Source organism: Ptychodera flava, chromosome 22 (genome assembly GCF_041260155.1).
Source record: "Ptychodera flava strain L36383 chromosome 22, AS_Pfla_20210202, whole genome shotgun sequence".
NCBI classification, from domain to species: domain Eukaryota; kingdom Metazoa; phylum Hemichordata; class Enteropneusta; family Ptychoderidae; genus Ptychodera; species Ptychodera flava.
In genome coordinates, this window is record NC_091949.1 from 29,454,693 (window position 1) to 29,474,403 (window position 19,711).

Genomic DNA, 19,711 nt, shown 5'->3' on the forward strand with positions numbered 1-19,711 from the left:
GAACCACCACTGACATTTATAAGGATAAATGCTAAATTCATGTGAATACAGCTCTTGCCTTGTTTATTTACTAGTTATGTGTGTGATAATATTTCATACTCTTATAGATCAGAATTGAAGAGATTTGGTAATGTTTTATGGAGATGACATGCCATGTGTCACCCAAAGCGAACAAACAAGTGAACACATCTCGTTTTTATGGAACAAAGTTTATAGTGAAACATGGACTGATTTGTGGCATACATACACTTTGAATTAGCTGCATGCTTTTTATGCTATTTTGGATTTTCATTGCAATCAGCGAGTTTTTATATCGCTGAAAAGACATCTTGACCATAGTAAAAATGGGGAAAAATTGAAATTAGCAGCATCTGAAATTAACGAATTTAAACACTTAGCTAAATCAGCTAAAAAAGACTTGTTTTGCAGTATACTGTAAATTATTAATGTACAAGCTGTTACTTGTTCAATAAAGTAAGCTATGTGCTATTTGTTTCCAGATGCTGAAACACTTTATCATATTTATAAGATGTAGTTCAGTGATCTGAAATTTATCCTAAAAAACATCACATGTAGAATTCATTTAGTATTGATGACACACATACACTTGATATATGAGTTTTGCTGTTCCTACTAAACACATACCAAATTTGATGACAGATTCATTGTAGAAATAAATTTGCGATGATCAAACCTTTTCTGGATGTTGGTTATAACGTACTTGTCAGACTAGATTTTTGTGATGTGTTTTGTTTTTTATATTTTTGACATAATTTATCATCAAAGATTTGAATCATACTCTGAGGAAACATTTTACACACAAACTACATTTAATGACACAAAAACACTACAATGGTTCACATAGTATGCACATTTGCCTGCCCTCCTCATTATTTCGTTTCAATAAAATTCTAAAATTATCTATTTGTTCACAGAGATTAGGGATTTGTTTTATTGTCTCCAAACAAACTGTAAACCCATGTCACATATGGTGCTAATTCAATATGGCTGACCAGGATGTGTTTCTAGGCAACACACTCACCAGTAATGATGGCCGTCACATACCAACATTTGTAATGCAACCAATCCAAACATATATGAGTGGTTGTTCCACGCAGTCTTGTCAAGTAAAAATATATACCAGTAAACCACTATGAACATTGCAGCACTAACCCTGTAGAACAACCCAAGCAGCATTCCAAAACCACCTGAAATTAAAAATTGGTAAAAATGTATATGCACTGTTCATTATCTTTCATAGAACTTATGATCATTTAAATGTCGACAATCAACTGTCTTTAAGTGACTGTAAATAACCATGCAAATGTCTGTGGTATATTATTATTATTATTATTATTATTATTATTATTAGCCTTTATTTAGTTAAGCCTTTGGCTCTTCTCACATAGTCTTGAGTTAAATAAAATTTACACTACGTACATTGAAAAAATATAGTAAGAAATTTGAAAACAGAAAAATTGCAAAAATGTATAAACACAGAAAGTAAACAAAGGAAATCGAAAAACAAATAAAAAAAACTACATAAAAAGCGAGAAGTTCCATACTATTTGGAAATATGGCATTTGCAGTTTCTTTAGAACGATTCAAGTGAAGAGCTAGATTTAATTGCTCCAGGTAATGTATTCCATATTTTAAACCCATTGTACGTAAAACTTCTTTAAAAAAATTGGGTTCTATGCCCTGAAATATGTAAATCTTCTGTTTGCAGACCTATTGTTATGTCGGTGGATTTGCTTTACACCTCTAAAAACATTCAGATAATCAGGAGCAAGACTATTCATAACTGTATACGACTGTAGATATGCAATTGCCAGTACCATGATTAGTCTTCAATGTAACTTTAATGGTATTCATACATGTGTTTACCATATGAATTTCACCGTTCAGCACCCACCCACCCCCTCCCCCTCCATGTACATAAAGAGATACACCTTCAAATTTACGTCTTATTGTAGCTGTTTTGTGGCCAGGGTGAACCATATTTCTTGAACAACGTGCAATGACTTTTGACCTGTTTATCCTAAATCTCTGTAAACAGACAGGTCCATCCTAACCTATTCTCGCTTGAAGACTTTTGTCTAATTATTCAAAATCGCAAGTTGTTTTTAAACATCCACAATCTAGAATTGTCCACAATCTAGAATTGTCCACAATCCGACCTAGCATTGTCAATTTGAGAGACAGTTCCATAGAGGACTTCAATTTGTATATTTTTAATTTTCACTTTTGATATTTAAGAGAAGTGAAGTACATAATAGTCCCTCTAACAGTCTACGCAGTGTGTACAAGAAAGTAAAAATTCATCATCTGAAATTATTGCTAATTAAAAGTAAGTTGTTCAGTTCCATAGACCTGTAAATGATTGAAAATAAAAAATGAAAAACAAGCTAATGATCAAATAAACCATTTTACTTTCCTTTTCCCCCACACTGTAGCCAGCTTTTTGGAACATAACACCAATAATGCCACATTGTTGAGTCTATTTAAAAACTATTTCCGGTATCATATAACTTCTAAATGATCTCAGGTTCAATAAATTTAATTAACTTCACAGTAAATGAGGATATATGTACAGCAAACTACCACTTGACATTTCAATCAGACTGTCATGGGAATTTAAACAAATGTGATTCCAATCTGAATTTCTACATCACAATCGATCAGGTCACAATTTTGTGGGAATTTTTTCCACTTGTTACCGCCTGACACATTTTCTGAAATGAAATCAATAAATTCTATGTGTATGGTTGCCATGACTAGCTTATCACTGACACTTCAAGTTAAGCCACTGAGTCAATTGAAGAATAAATGTCTGCTAGTATGTTGTTTTCCAAGCAACTGAACAAGAAAGGAAGAATTGATTTAATGAAATTTTCAAATTTAAAGAGAGATGAAGAGATGATACCTCCCTCTCTCATTGCCAAATTACCAAAACCTAGAAATAATTCTCTTAAATAACTCTGGTATTGTGCATTTATGTTTTATGGTATCTTTTATTGCCCCATAATACATTGCTCTTTGGCATATGCTAACTTGACCTTTGGGTAAGAATTTGGTTAATTTTGACTCGTGGACACTATTGATAAAGCTTCCATTCAATGCAGTGGATTTAACTGTGAACAGTGGCAACAAGTGCAATGTTATGACCCATTAAGTTACGACCCATCTCATCATCTGCAAGTTATATGTATAGATGCTGCATTTTAGCAAGCTAAATGTCAGCTATTTCAACATGAATGATTGAGTTTAACCCATATTATGATTATAAAAGTAACAGAACTGTACCAGGGCTTTGAACCCATATTGTGATTATAAAAGTAACAGAACTGTACCAAGGCTTTGAACCCATATTGTGATTATACAAGTAACAGAACTGTACCAGGGCTTTGAACCATATTGTGATTATACAAGTAACAGAACTGTACCAAGGCTTTGAACCCATATTGTGATTATACAAGTAACAGAACTGTCCAGGGCTTTGAACCCATATTGTGATTATAAAAGTAACAGAACTGTACCAGGGCTTTGAACCCATATTGTGATTATAAAAGTAACAGAACTGTACCAGGGCTTTGAACCCATATTGTGATTATACAAGTAACACAACTGTACCAGGGCTTTGAACCCATATTGTGATTATACAAGTAACACAACTGTACCAGGGCTTTGAACCCATATTGTGATTATACAAGTAACAGAACTGTCCGGGGTTTTGAACCCATATTGTGATTATAAAAGTAACAGAACTGTCCAGGGCTTTGAACCCATATTGTGATTATAAAAGTAACAGAATTGTCCAGGGCTTTGAACCCATATTGTGATTATACAAGTAACAGTACCTGGCACTGGAACCATGTTGTTGGTTATACATTTAACAGTATTTCGGCCTCGGGAAACAGTCTGTTTTTGGGGGTGACTCACAGTCCCTTGGCGTACAGACGTATTCTGTTGCCCTCATGGCCAGTCAATATGTGTTTTAAACACACCTTATCCACAGTCATGCAAAAGAACATACCATACACAAAACTTGTCACATGTAATATGTTGGAGTGGTTCGGCAAGAATTTTTTTTTTCCGACAGGGTCACAATACCTCTACAGAACGTTCACTGCACCTTTGATTATCGTTTTCGTCCGTTTCGAGTCCTTGTTGGCAAGCAGAGAATTCTGTTCTTCTTCAGAAAGTAGGATAAACCGAAAAATTTCTCGAATATCGTTTCGCTCAGCCGCAGATGACATCTTTGTTTACATTCCAGTTTGCGCATGCGCCAGTGTCGTTTTTGACGTCAGCAGGCATCATTTTTCGGAACTGATGCCTGGCAGGCAACAGTTCCGACAAATGATGCCTGATGACGCCGTTTACGTGGATCAGCACAAAAAGAACGCACCCCACGTGACTCAATTGACGAATTAGAACACAGACTGCGGATGAGGCGTGTTATAGTACTTACTGTACCTGGCATTGGAACCATGTTTTTGGTTATATACAGGTATTAGTACGATACCTGGGCTTGGAACCAATATTGTTGGTATGCACGAAACATGAAACAGTACCAGGTATATTTATTTACATGTACCTGTATGTAACAAACACAAAAGGAGAGCGATATAGTACACATATATGTCTCATTAGTATGTCTATAACCATACCATACATAATTTCTGCAAAAAAAGTACACTATGAGGAATATTAACTCACCAAGAAACATGACTAGGTAAGCAACATACATCCAATCAACCGGCAAAGGTTGTAAGAAATCAAACAATGGAAATCTGCATTCTTCAGTATCACCCCATCTGTAATCTGCCACTGTGAAACCTCTCTCATAAAGGGTGTCTATCATCATCAAAGCACCTGCAGAGACAACAGCAAACGTAAATTATTGCTATCAACTTTGCAATTTTCAGTGTTCATGCAGTTTTCAGAGATCTAGCAAAGAGTTTCATCTACCCTCCCCTCACCCTCTCTAATTTTCAGTGTCTTGATGATGCACCCTCCCAAGATTCATTGTTAAAAGGCCAGCTGTAACTTTATTCACTACATTTATTGTTTTGTATGTCAATTGCAAGTTCTTGCTATCCTATCAAAAGCATGTTGAAACATCCACAATTCAGCTTGTCAAGACAGCGTCTACCGGTATATGTGTAGAATACACTGTTATTGTTTACATTTGAATTCTAGTCTGGACTACAATTCACTTGTCACCAATAACAATGCAGTCTACACATGTACAGGCTGAATTGACAAGCTGAATACTGTGTATATAGACATGCTTTGGGGAGAAGAAACTAGATCACATGATGAAGAGGACTCTGGTGACTACATGATGATTACACACAAGTCATTGCATCAACTTCATGTGAAGTCTGATGACAGCTCTCACAGTAAACTCAAAAACGAAATGGCTGACTACAAACTGAATGGTGAAGATATTTCACTAGTGAATTTATCTTGAAGGACGTTTACATGAAATCCGTTCACGCATGTATAAGTAGTGGCTCAGCATGGGATGAAGATAAGTCAGATGATGGATGAACAAAACAAATAACAACCTTGCAAGCAATATATGTTTAATCCTCAGAAAATTGAACACCTGGGTCATAATTTACAGTTTTAAATGCATAACCAGGGAATTAAAATAAGTTGCTTTTGAGTATTTACTCATTATACAAACAGAATAAATCATATTGGTTGTATTTGCCTTTGACAGACCAACACTGCTTTGTCAATAACTTGTGGAAATATTAGTTTCAGAAAATGCAATATATCTCATTATTTATGTGCCTCATTATCCTGATAGCAGTTTACTATCAAGACAGATTATGAAGATACATTGAACAATGGTGGTAATCTTTAATTTTTTATGATCGCAAACTAAAGGAAAATTTGGAAATAATCACAGAGCATGTTCCTAATAAAAACATAGGGCCAAAGTCCCTGAAGCTACAATAGACATGGACACAAAATTAAGTATTTCCTGACTGTATGAAATTATCTCACTAAGGTCATCCTAGGGACTTGTAAACCAAATGTTAAAGCTGTCTGACCAGCGGTTTTGAAAAAACAAGCAACTCAACAGTTGACAGAGCTCTGCTGTGTTATGTAGAGAATAACCTTTTGTGACACATGTATTGATAAAGAAGGTGGATATCTTTCATTAACATTGTAAGTGAGTTCTGTTGAATAAGTTGAGACTGTACATACTCAGAGAAAGCACACTGAAGAGACAAATGTTTGAAACTTAAGAAGTTCAAGGTCATCAAAAGCATTATAAGGAATCATGTAACTTTCATTGCACTGTTTACACAGATTGCACAATTGCTATAAATAGCACATGAGGAATCTTACAGCCAAGCTTTACCATAAAAACCCTATCACTTTGACCACTCTTTTAATTGACCACTCTATTTTTTTCCTCAAAAAGTAATTTTATTTTATCCTTACCAAGTCAACCATAAATGGAAATTAGAACTTTCTCTATCTCTATCTCTATTGACTATTTTGAGCAATTTCTTTTAGATAACATACAGGGCACAATAAATGACGGTTCAGAATATGTCAAAGTTGGGATTCAGGAAAGTTGCCTTTACATGTTTTAATCCTCCAAGATGGTAAGCATTTCACTATGAACTGTCAAAAAAAGGTTGAACTTTCTGATAATTCTACATAAAAATTATTTTGGCTTTGATGATTTCCTAATTAATTCAATTATTTAAAATCATATTAATTATTTTTTTCTGGGTGAATTGATAGGGTTTATACAGTACAAGAATTACATACAATGCAAGTCAAATTTTGACCAAAAATGACAAAAAAATTCCTTAAAAATACACATTTGCATATTTCATCACAATTTGAACAAATCTAAGTTGGGTTACCCCTAGGGACCTGTATACCAAATAACAAAGCTGTCTGACCAGCGGTTATGAAGAAGATGATTTTTTATCAAAAACACCTTTTTTGGCATTAATTTGCCTATTTTCAACAATATCAAAAATTAAAAAAAAACAGTTTCTCAAAATCATATTTTAATCAACACAACAAATATCGAATCAGTAAGTACTGCGGTTCTCAAGATATTTGAGTGGACGGACGCCTCACAAACGGACATACATACATACATACATACATACATACATACCGGTACATACAGACTGACAACAGACGCCGGACGGATACCCATCCCAATAGTTCTATAGACTATAGTCTATAGTAGCTAAAAACTAGGAATATTTTATAATGATGGGACCCTTAAGATGAGTAACAAATACTGTTTGTATGTTGCATTTTATTCCAAATTGATATGGCATTTGGCACATACAGAATTTCCTACAGTAAGTTTAAGCCACTACCTGACAACTTGGACATTGTTTGAAGGGCTAGCAGCTCTGTAACTTTTGGTGATTTTTTCCACTATTTGTGTTCTGTATGACCACTACTGGTACAGTCTATTGTTCTGCTGTCAAAACCTTATATAGTGACACAGTATTCAGATTGTATGTAACCTGTATTGTTATTGTTGACAAGTGAATTTTCATCTGAACTAGAGTTCAAATGTAAACAATAACTGTACATTTTGCATGTATAGACACTGTGTTGACAAGCTAAATACAGGGTGTTTTAACGTGCTTTGGGGAGTAGAACAAAATTTGTTATTGAAATAAAAAACAAAGATAGTGAGAAAACTAATCAAAAGTTTTATCTATACTGGCCCTTTAAATGATAAAACGTGGTTAAAACTCTCACCAAACATAACCCTTGAAACACCGAGAGACGACGGATCCCGTGGTTCATTGAGAAGTTTAACTATTCCTTTTTCCTTAATATCCCGGATATCAAACCCGAGAAGTTTCTTCATAAACCTGTCATTGGAATTCACATCAGATGTGACGGCTGATGGTTTGATGTACGCATCTTTGCTTTCCTCTTCCTTAATTTCTGATTGTTTTCTGTGTCTGATATTGCTACCTGTACAAAACAAAGACAGCCTTTAATCAGTGTCATGTTACATTGTAGCTGGTTCAAACTATGTTATCATTGACATTGTAACAACAATGTGCAGATGGCAGTAGAAGATCTGGGTGTCTTCTTCGTTTGATGAAATCCTTCGTTCAGTACCTTGAGCATATGTGATTTTCAATGATGGACATATACACCCAGAAACTACAGACAAAGAGAAGGGTTATTTGACAAATGGATATTCGAAAACTACAGACAGATGGTGCACTGTTTTCATTTCTTGTAAATTGATTTTTTTCTGGTTTTGAAGGTGTGACATGAAAAATGCCTGAATTTGTGATAAATGAGTTGCTAGGCAACAGATTCTGATCTGTAAAAAAAATGAACTTTTGACCTTTGTGCTTGTCATGTGTGAATTTGTAGTTTAGCAGCACAGTAAATTATGATAACTAAAGAGAAATGACAGTTGTTTTTAATGACATACTATTATCAATTTACATACATACTGGTTTCTCAGAAGTGCAAAGTTGACTGAGAATGCCGGACGACATAGTCAATCAATTTACCTCTATAGCTCTTCGTCTCTGACAGTGGAGCTAAAATACAAAGTATGCAAATTACGTTTCAAACATGAGCCTTCCATATTCTGTATTTAAAGAAATCATAAGTCAAATTGTTCGCACAGTGTCTACAAAACATGGATCAGGAAATTAAACATAACCTTGAAAAGGTAAACTATAATTATCTTGTTTTCTGTAGCTACTGTAATATTGCATATACAAATATCTTAGCCATGAGCAACTTTTTGACAAAATTAATGTGATACATCATTTGGCAAAGATTTTGTTATAGGGATAATCAAGTGTCACTTTTTTTTGCGCTTTGATGAGATTTTGATCACAATTCCATGAAACAAGAAGTGGCAGCTGTTTCCATGACAACCAAGGGCATTTTTGTCTGACCTGCCTCCCATATTTTTTCCTGTATGCTGTATTACAGTTTGAATTTTGCTCCATTGTGTCAGTCAATCTTTGTCTAAATAATGAAAGCATGCACACATTAAACAAATTTCAAAAGTGCAGTGAAATACCGGTATTAAACTAAATTAAAAGTAGATGGCCTGCAGGTTACAATCCAGCATTAAGTGTGTCACAACAGCTGGTACAGCCACCCTTGAGAAATACAGAATGAAATTATCTTCAGTTATTTTAGCATTTCAACTTGGTACCATATGTGTGTGTAATTGAATTTATTGCGTACAGAATGACTAATACTCCAACGCTATTGGTATTCAGCATGTTTTTCTCTAATGGCATAACCTGTGTACTTTTATTATCACTTTCAACTAGACCTTGATTAAATCATCTTGACCCATAAAATTTGCCACTGATCTTGTTTCTATGGTGACAAACTGATTAAGAGTGTCTTTGATTTTTTTTGCAGTGAATATATTATGACTTTTTTCTTAGAAAAGACAATTCATTCCAGAATTCCTTATTTGCCCTATATTTATGAGGGTATAAAGCTCACACAGTAAATGTTTCACAAGAACTACAGATTTCACCAATTTGTGGCAAACACTGCACACTGAAACTTTACAAAGTATTGTGTATTGCTAAGGATCTGCAAATTTATCAAGAAATAAATATGATTATGAGAGATCATGAAATGTAATTTTAAATTTGAATCAATGCAGCTTCATACCAAACAGAATTGCATTGTTTATATACATTTTTGTATTTAATCCCCATACGGTACTCCTGTAGAGATATGAATGCATCATAACTGAAATATCAAAAACAAATTTTTATAAGACTGTTACTGCTAGTGATCACAGACTATCAGTTTTGAATCAATGCCATCTGAAGTACACATTTCACAGTGTGTAATGCAAGGCAGTCTGATAATGAACTACTGACGACTAGTTTCAGTTTACCAACGGCATCAGTGAGCTGAACACTTTCATTACGTCCAATGAAACATTATCATAAATCAGCCTCCAACCACCGGATCTAATCAAACGAGATTATACGAAAACCTTGTGACCAAATTTTAATATTGCCATCACTACATGACAACAAATACGTTCATTTGTCTCAGCATCTACATATAGTTAAACCCTGATAGCTGGATCTTTTTGCATTGCTTACAATAAAAAATATATCTTGCTCTGAAAATGTCATTTTTAAAGCATGGCGATTGATTCCATTTCTAGGTTGTGTAACACTCTAGAGACATATATGTGGTTTCTTGACGAGACTTGAATAATTCTTGTTGGGAAAGTGATCATTGACGTCAAACTCAGTGTTTCCTCTGGCTTATTCTGCTCTGTGCCAAACTTACTGACAAACCACAAGAATGTCCTAGCCAGGATTAGCCAAAGAAGTGTGCTTCTGAGAGTGCACTGCTGTATATGACACTGTGGCAGCTTTGCAGCGACTAAAAACTCTGTGTGCGTATTTGAGCTGTGAGTTGTGTAAAGAATTAAACAATGATGGCTGCAGACACATCTAAATCCTAGTACAAAATATTGTGAAAGCATGAAGGGAGAGTGTTGACACCATTTCAAAGAATGCTGTGACAGATATCCTGACACAGCTCTGTTCTCAGCATTTTCATTTTCAAAAAGTTCTTCACATCACTGTTTAATTTGCTTTCATCGTCACTGCAAATAGAGTAACGACACGTTATGCATTTAATTAGCCGATTGAATTTTTGCAAATAGCCAAGGAAATGAATGCCAAAAAAAATGTAAAAGAATGTAAAGTTTACAAGAACAAAATTTAATTCTGACTATTTTGATTCTAAATCTCCCTTATAAACAAGTCATCGTTTATGACACAGTCCCCACTTGTTAATGGGTACTTTGATTACATGTCCTCAGAGAGGATAGAGTCCTCTTCATTAATTAGGTCTGTGATAAAAATACTTTGTTACAGATAGCGCTCAATGGCCAAGAATGACCTACATACAAGAAAGACCTACATATGTATGACATAGGTTATGTCCTTGTACCAACTTTGAATAAAATCGGTTGAGATATGCCTGAGTATTATGGCTCTGTACATGAAAAAATCGTAACAAAATGGCCGCACATAACAAATTGACATGCATATGTATGACAGTAGTCAATCTCCTTGTACCAACTTTGAATAAATTCGCTTGATACATGTCTGAGTATTATGGCTCTGTACATGAAAACATCGTAATAAAATGGCTGCCTAGCGGCCATATTGGATCGTATCACAAAACAAATAGAGGTACATATGTATGACACAGGTCAATGTCCTTGTACCAACTTGGAATAAATCCGTTGAGATATGCCTGAGTTTTGGCTCTATACATGAAAAAATTGTAATAAAATGGCCGCCTGGCGGCCATATTGGATCGTATCACAAAACAAATCGACATGCATATCTATGACATTGATCAATGTCCTTTTACCAACTTTGAATAAAATTGGTTGAAACATGTCTGAGTTATGGCTCTGTACATGAAAAAATTGTAATAAAATGGCCGCCTGGCGGCCATATTGGATCGTATCACAAAACAAATTTACATGCATATCTATGACATTGGTCAATGTCCTTGTACCAACTTTGAATAAAATCGGGTGAAACATGTCTGAGTTATGGCTCTGTACATGAAAAAATCGTAATAAAATGGCCGCCAGGCGGCCATATTAGATCCGATCACAAAACAAATAAACTTGCATATCTATGACATTGGTCAATGTCCTTGTACCAACTTTGAATAAAATTGGTTGAAACATGTCTGAGTTATGGCTCTGTACATGAAAAAATTGTAATAAAATGGCTGCCTGGCGGCCATATTGGATCGTATCACAAAACAAATCGACATGCATATCTATGACACTGGTCAATGTCCTTGTACCAACTTTGAATAAAATCAGTTGAAACATGTCTGAGTTATGGCTCTGTACATGAAATATCGTAATAAAATGGCCACCTGGCGGCCATATTGGATCGTATCACAAAACAAATCGACGTGCATCTGTATGACATATGAAGTAATCCTTGTACCAAGTTTGAATGAAATCGCTCCTTGCATCTCTGAGATATCTGCGTGAACGGACGGACGCACGGACGGACGCACACACGCACGCACGCACGCACGCATGGACATGACCAAACCTATAAGTCCCCCCGGACGGTGTCCGTGGGGACTAACAAACAAACACAGAGTAAACTAACAGCACGCTTGGGAAGAAATACTGTGGTGATGGTTTAAAAAAGAAATATCAATATGGAAGAAGTACTGGTATCTTATAACTTAAGGTTATTCACAAAATACCAGGATTTATTTCTGAATACATCATACAGTGGAGACATTTTCGAAAACTCGAAGCGTTGAGGACAAAACCAAAAGCTATGTTGTACAAGGCCATAAATGGAAGAATTTTGTGAACAACTTTATATTATACACCTTTTTGGTCAGATTATACGAAAAGGCAAAAGTGTACCTTCAGAATGCCCTGCCATACATTCTGACACATGATTGCATACAGACAAGGTGTGGCACGATTGCATGCAGACAAGGTGTGGCACGATTGCATGCAGACAAGGTGTGGCACGATTGCATGCAGACAAGGTGTGGCACGATTGCATACAGACAAGGTGTGGCACGATTGCATACAGGCAAGGTGTGGCACGATTGCATGCAGACAAGGTGTGGCACGATTGCATGCAGACAAGGTGTGGCACGATTGCATACAGACAAGGTGTGGCACGATTGCATACAGACAAGGTGTGGCACGATTGCATGCAGACAAGGTGTGGCACGATTGCATGCAGACAAGGTGTGGCACGATTGCATGCAGACAAGGTGTGGCACGATTGCATGCAGACAGGTGTGGCACGATTGCATGCAGACAAGGTGTGGCACGATGCATGCAGACAAGGTGTGGCACGATTGCATGCAGACAAGGTGTGGCACGATTGCATGCAGACAAGGTGTGGCACGATTGCATACAGACAAGGTGTGGCACGATTGCATGCAGACAAGGTGTGGCACGATTGCATGCAGACAAGGTGTGGCACGATTGCATGCAGACAAGGTGTGGCACGATTGCATGCAGACAAGGTGTGGCACGATTGCATACAGACAAGGTGTGGCACGATTGCATGCAGACAAGGTGTGGCACGATTGCATGCAGACAAGGTGTGGCACGATTGCATGCAGACAAGGTGTGGCACGATTGCATGCAGACAAAGAATGCCTTAAATATGTCACATTGTTTGTACAGAACAAAAATTCAGGTGCACAGTGCAGCGCATGTGAAGAGTTGCAGTTCAGCAGGATTGTTTCATACAAATTAAATTGTGTAAGTCGCAGACACTGCAAAGGTCAAACTCTTACACTATTGGTATACATATACATGTATGACCAAAGTCAACAAATGTTGCTTCTATTCTATAAAGATTAATGACTACCTTTCAAAGATACAAAAACATTGCCAATGAGAAATGGTCACTATGGGTATATGGTGCCTGCTTAAGAATGTTATATTTTAATTATTTGATGAAAACGATGCCAGATAACATGACTATACTGAACAATAAATCCAGTTCCTGTATTTGTTTGGGGGACAAAAACAGCAATTGTGTAGTAAAATGGTACAATTCAGTGTATTTGATGTGATCAATGGCACAGTTGAAGGAACAAGGCAAAGATAATGCAGAGGTTTCAAAATTGACAGGTTAAAAATGATGAATTTATTTAGAAATCTACCGTAGATAAACAGACTAGTGGAAATGGAGATATATTTCAGTTTTATGGCCAAACCATGATCACAGGAATTTCTTTTGCAATTAAAAGGGGCCTACAGGCTGTCCATTTACTTGAATTAGGATGTCAGAGAAATTACAAGTTAGAATTACAATTTGATGCTTTGGACCGGCACAACATTATCTAAAATGCATGAGACTGCAGATACTATGAATTCCATTGGTTGACAAACCTAGGATCCATTGAAATATATGAGGTACAAATTTAAAATATCACAGAATATCGCAAATCTATACATATACGCATTGATTCCTACATTCATTAAAATATACCATCAGTGCCAGAAATCAGTTGTTACAGTCAGGAACACAGCCCAGTAGACTGTCTCATAGCTAGCTAGCTATATGCACAGTGGCTTAAACTCAGCTTAGTAAGCTAGCATAGCCAGTGATACGCTCACTGTGCTGGCTATGTATGCTTGTGTATGAGCAAGGCTATATCAGCTATAATGAGTGAACTCATTGAGAGGCTGTGAGTTTCAGAGACTATGCCTAAGCTTCTTCAGCCATTGTGAGTATCATGATTGAGGTACTGAGTGATAGTCTGAGCCAGTCCATATCTGCTATAGTGAGTACTATCATTGAGGTAATGAGAGATAGTCTAAGTCGGTCTACATCTGCTATAGTGAGTACTATCATTGAGGTACTGAGAGAGGGTCTAAGTCAGTCCACATCTGCTATAGTGAGTACTATCATTGAGGTAATGAGAGATAGTCTAAGTCGGTCTACATCTGCTATAGTGAGTACTATCATTGAGGTACTGAGAGATAGTCTAAGTCAGTCCACATCTGCTATAGTGAGTACTATCATTGAGGTACTGAGAGATAGTCTAAGTCAGTCCACATCTGCTATAGTGAGTACTATCATTGAGGTAATGAGAGATAGTCTAAGTCAGTCCACACCTGCTTAAGTGAGTACTATCATTGAGGGGCTGAGAGAGGGTCTAAGTCAGGCCACATCTGCCATAGTCAGTATAGTTATTGAGGGGCTATGATAAAGTCTTGTGGCAGTTCTTCTGTAATTTGAATTTAAATTAATTGTTTTCAAAACCTTTGTTATGCATTGCAAACAATATAACATCATTATTACAATGTTAGGGTATAAAACTTAAATCACAATAGAAAGACTAGATTTAGTCAGTACTTCAAGAAGTCTACATACTGAAGAACAGGATCACTAAGTTACAGTACTGTGCAGGAAATTTGTACTGATATGTAGCTTTGTTTTGAAGTATTTTGAATTTTTTGTTTCAATTTACAGAAGTTAATATACCTTGATTTTTGACAATTTCCTGAACAGAAAAACCTAACAAAGCAAAAGACAAAATATAAGATCTTTCTTTAACTTTTTCAAAGTATGATGTACACTGCCGATTGTCAATATTGAATTTTTACCTCTCAAATTATACATCACAATTATCTATACTATTGAACTAAGGATATTTTAAAAAGCTAACATTAAAGTTATAAAAGATAGCATTAATAGGTACATCAAACACTACATTTGACTTGGCTCTGTAATACGATGTAAAATATTTTAACTTTCATTGTAATGATCCAAAGATTTCGATGTTAAATGTAGTGAAACTAAACAGGCAGACAATAGTGTGTGTTGTATCTGAATTACACAGAGATGTCTTAAAAATGACCAAACTATCAATGCATAAGTGATAACAAAATGATTAAACCATTATTGGATAGCACAATGTAAATGGGCAATTAGACATGCTACAAAAATGTAAAAAAAGGACTAAAAACCACCAAAAATTACAAATAAAGTTGTAAAATAGTAATCAGAAGTAACCTGAAAATGTGATATAAGTTTCATTAAGTTGATGGTTTGCAAGTTTTGTACACATCATCATGGCCTAGCGTGTTTAAAAAGCAAATATTTTAACAGGAACAGGTGTTTTTTCAAATGATAACTTTTAATCCCATGCATAGCAAGCCAAGATTAAATGTTTTCCGTACAACATTAACACTTGATACACCAATACACCATTGAAAATCTGAATTACAATATGCAGTCTTTTCTTTGGAACATTAAAACACATTGGAGATAATACTGTGCCTTCATACATTAGAGTAATTTCTGTTATATTTGAAAACATTTCATCAAATATGAAAAATAGTTGGGTACAGAAAGTATCTTTTTAGAAAATTTTGTCATGAACTTTAAAATCTTTCTTTTTTATACAATTTAGGAAAATTTTGACTTCTAAAATGCATAGCCTCACAACTGATATTAAAATATGATTGGACCCATATGCATATTTCACATCTGCACATCTTGATTTTGAAGCATAGTAACATTATGAAACTGGCCTGTAGAATTCACCACTTTTGCATAAAACATTTATAAAAATCTGAATGGAAAACATGCCAAAGAAAAGTCATAATTAGTTCTAATATGAATAACTTTGAAATTGAGAATATATATACCTTCTTTCAGCATGATGTATAAAGGCTTGCTTCAGATCGTCAGAACTTTGAGTTGAGTTTATCAGTTTGAGGTAACACCGATAGCTGAGACTGGAGAACAAGGATAACAGTAAGAGACTGTAAATACAGCTTGGACTACTCCGAGATGAATTCTGAACCTAGCTTGATACATCAATGACTTTTGAATGTAATGCTTAAGTTGGCAGATGACAAGGTCAAATGGAACAATCCATTATTGGAGGCTGAGATTCTACATTGCTGAAAGTTGCAGTTGTAGTAGTTTAAGATAGCTAAATCCATGTGATTTGTATAAATTATGATTTGACTGTCCGCGGAGTGTTTAAAAAATTGCAAAAGTGGAAAAAATACCAATATTTGACTAATCCTAATTGATATTTGTTGATCAAATCCAAGCACCATTTAGTGTCTTGATCAAATCTATATCCTATTTAGTGTCTCAATCAAATTCATACACTATTGAACTTAATGCAAAAATGTTTTCATTAGTATGATCTTACATTTTACGTTGACTTTGTTGCAACCTCAGAGAACATGAGTGCATTGCAAATTTCAGAGATTGGATAGAGTCGTCACCCCTCCCTAAATGTCTTCCCCCTTGATATTATGGAATGGTCCTCATCATTTGCATGTTGGCCTAATTCATTTTCCCGAAGGAGGTTGGGAATGACAGGTTAAGAGAATTCAATTTGCGCATTTTGTACGAAGGTAGGATAATACATATGCTGTGATGATTTTATCAGTATAAAAATAATAATATCTGACTATCTTGTCATAGAATAAAACATATGGTATCATGATGATTTTATCAGAATACAAATAATAATTATCTGATTGCCTTACCAACAGATCAGAAAAAAGGTTATCAAATCAATTAAAATTCATGAAAGGAAGCATTTATTCAGCTGTAGCCTTTCACTTGAACCATGGAATTCATAAAAATGATGTAGTTTATCATTTGAAGTAGTAAAAGCAATAAAAATGTACAGCAAAAGGTTACACGATGTGCAATTCTCAATGTTTTTGCCAGACCGCTTTGAAAGTCTATGACAATCTATGGTTGTGTATCTGATGCATGAAATCTACGTCTCACATGGATATGGTCGATTCAGGATAACAGTTGCATGTAATTCATGTTTTCTGCATGGATAAACACACTTGGTGAATGTATTTCAGATGGGCTATCATATTGTTCTCTGAATGTCAATATTTCTTAACTCTGTGAGTCAATGTAGAAATTTATGGAAATTTCATTGTGTAAGTTGTGTACCAATAAATGTACCTTTATATGCTATGCGCACTAATATATGTCATGTATACAAATTTCTTGAATGTAACATTTTTTTTGAGTCCTCGTCAAATCAGATTAGCTTTAATAGAGGATGCAAACAGGGGATACAGTAATTGAGTAAAATGATTAATTTGATGTTGTTATTGGATTAAGAGATGTTAAACAGATATAAAGGGATGAATGAATATGTGAATAAATGGATGGATTTTGTTATCAGGATACTATTTTGATAGATGGGTTGATCAGTGTAGTTGGGCTAGTCTGGGTGTGGGTGATTGGTTGATCCGTGTAGTTGGGCTAGGTGTGGCTGATGGGTTGATCAGTGTAGTTGGGCTGGGTGTGGCTGATGGGTTGATCAGTGTAGTTGGGCTAGGTGTGGCTGATGGGTTGATCAGTGTAGTTGGGCTAGTCTGGGTGTGGGTGATTGGTTGATCAGTGTAGTTGGGCTAGTCTGGGTGTGGGTGATGGGTTGATCAGTGTAGTTGGGCTAGTCTGGGTGTGGGTGATGGGTTGATCAGTGTAGTTGGGCTTGGTGTGGCTGGGCAGCAGGATGTTGGGTTTAGCTTGATAAAATCATGGGAAGAAGTTTTGTTGGGAGCAGGATTGTTGGGATTGGGGCTAAAAAAATTGTGGGTAACAGGGTTGTTTAGTTTGGGTTGATGATATCATGGGTGGCAGGCTTGTTGGGTTCGGGGTTTATAAATTCATGGGTAGCGGGGTTGTTGGGTTTAGGTTGATAAAATCATTGGTAACAGGATTGTTGGGTTTGAGTTGATAAAATGGGTAGGGGAGTTGTTGGGTTTGGGGTTAAACAATCATGGGTAACAAGGTTGTTGGTTTGGGTTGATAAAATCATGTGTAGCTGGATTGTTGGATTTGGAGTGGATAAATTAATTAATTAGTAGAAACGCAGCTTATTTTATTAGCTGAGTATATTACACTGATACAGATAATTTACAATGAAAAGGAACAAGTGTGATTTATTATTCATGACATTTTCTGTACCTCACCATTGCATTAACACTAGACCTTCCATGCGTAAATGAAGGATGGTATTTTATTTAACCCTGTAGTCCCTTGTTTTGCTCCCTGTAATTACACTAAATATCAAAATTAAATCAATTCCCATAGCAATTCTCTGAGGTGTAATTTTCTGATCCCAACAGAATCCGTACAAGTCTTTGTGATTCCCAACTGAGCACTGTAAATGCCAAGTCAGACTAAAGCCGTTGAAATAATCCATTCTATTCTACAAGGCTTCACCAAGGGATGAAATTAATGGATTTGGAAATCGTACCATTGCACTTATTCATTTCTGAAGTTACTTTGTACCATTGCAGTGAAATACAGGTATGCCTTAACATTGAGTATAGATCTCCACTGAGAATAGAACAAAAGCATGGTTGCCAGGCAACCGTGATGAAGGGTCCGAGTTCAACAAAGCTAATTTTGCAGATTTCTTTTTAATTTATCCCCTGCATCAATCTCTGACTCCTAGAACTAAACTCAAGACAAGTACATGAAATCATTGTATCAGCAAAAAAACCATAACTTTCACAGCTTGATAAGAGTAAACAACTGATGATTTAAAATCTGAATATTTTAACTCTGCATTTGTCTTTGTATTTTAGACATTCACAGGTAAGCACACAACTACACACTTCACATCTTGGCAGACATGCATTTATATTGGTGGCAATTAATCTTTTTTTGAAAAATGTCAAGTATAACAACATTTCTGTCCTTCATCTCGGTGTATCAGGCATTTTTATTCTTCTACCTGTGAAACTCTTGATCATTAAAGACGGAAAAGAATAACATACAATGTCCTCTGGCTACAGTTTGTATGATTATACATTAACCCTTTCACCCCCAGTTCCCTGTATACGGTCCAACTTTACCATAGAAAACAATGGATTTGGGACAAACCATGGTGGTGAAAGGGTTAAATTGAGTGAATTTAAGATTTAATTCATTTCATCTGCAAACAAATCAATGTCACCTTTCAGCACTTTATGATTGGAGCTTAAAAATTACCATGGAAACTGGAAATCATAATTTAAACAAGCAACCGGAAACCTTAATGTAAAATGCATCTAGTGACATGAACTCTTAAATTTTTACAATTGTTTTTTGATTTACTACTTGCAGGGCTCATTTTAAAGTTTTTGGAA

General features: G+C 35.6%; 1 protein-coding gene across 3 annotated transcripts in view; it reads right to left on the reverse strand.

The window, feature by feature from the left end:
- The window catches only part of LOC139123148 (vitamin K-dependent gamma-carboxylase-like), a 51,765-nt gene that overhangs the window by 18,720 nt on the left and 13,334 nt on the right, over window positions 1-19,711 (reverse strand). The window contains exons 2-6 of one of the 3 annotated variants that reach the window (XM_070689198.1): window positions 16,229-16,318; window positions 8,547-8,576; window positions 7,768-7,989; window positions 4,720-4,875; window positions 1,043-1,208 (exon numbers count right to left, since the gene is read on the reverse strand). In XM_070689198.1, the coding sequence (XP_070545299.1) occupies window positions 1,043-1,208; window positions 4,720-4,875; window positions 7,768-7,989; window positions 8,547-8,576; window positions 16,229-16,241 (587 nt within the window). In that variant the 5' untranslated portion in view covers window positions 16,242-16,318. The remainder of the gene's footprint in view (window positions 1-1,042; window positions 1,209-4,719; window positions 4,876-7,767; window positions 7,990-8,546; window positions 8,577-16,228; window positions 16,319-19,711) is intronic. The other 2 variants (XM_070689200.1, XM_070689199.1) reach the window with 2 other exon arrangements.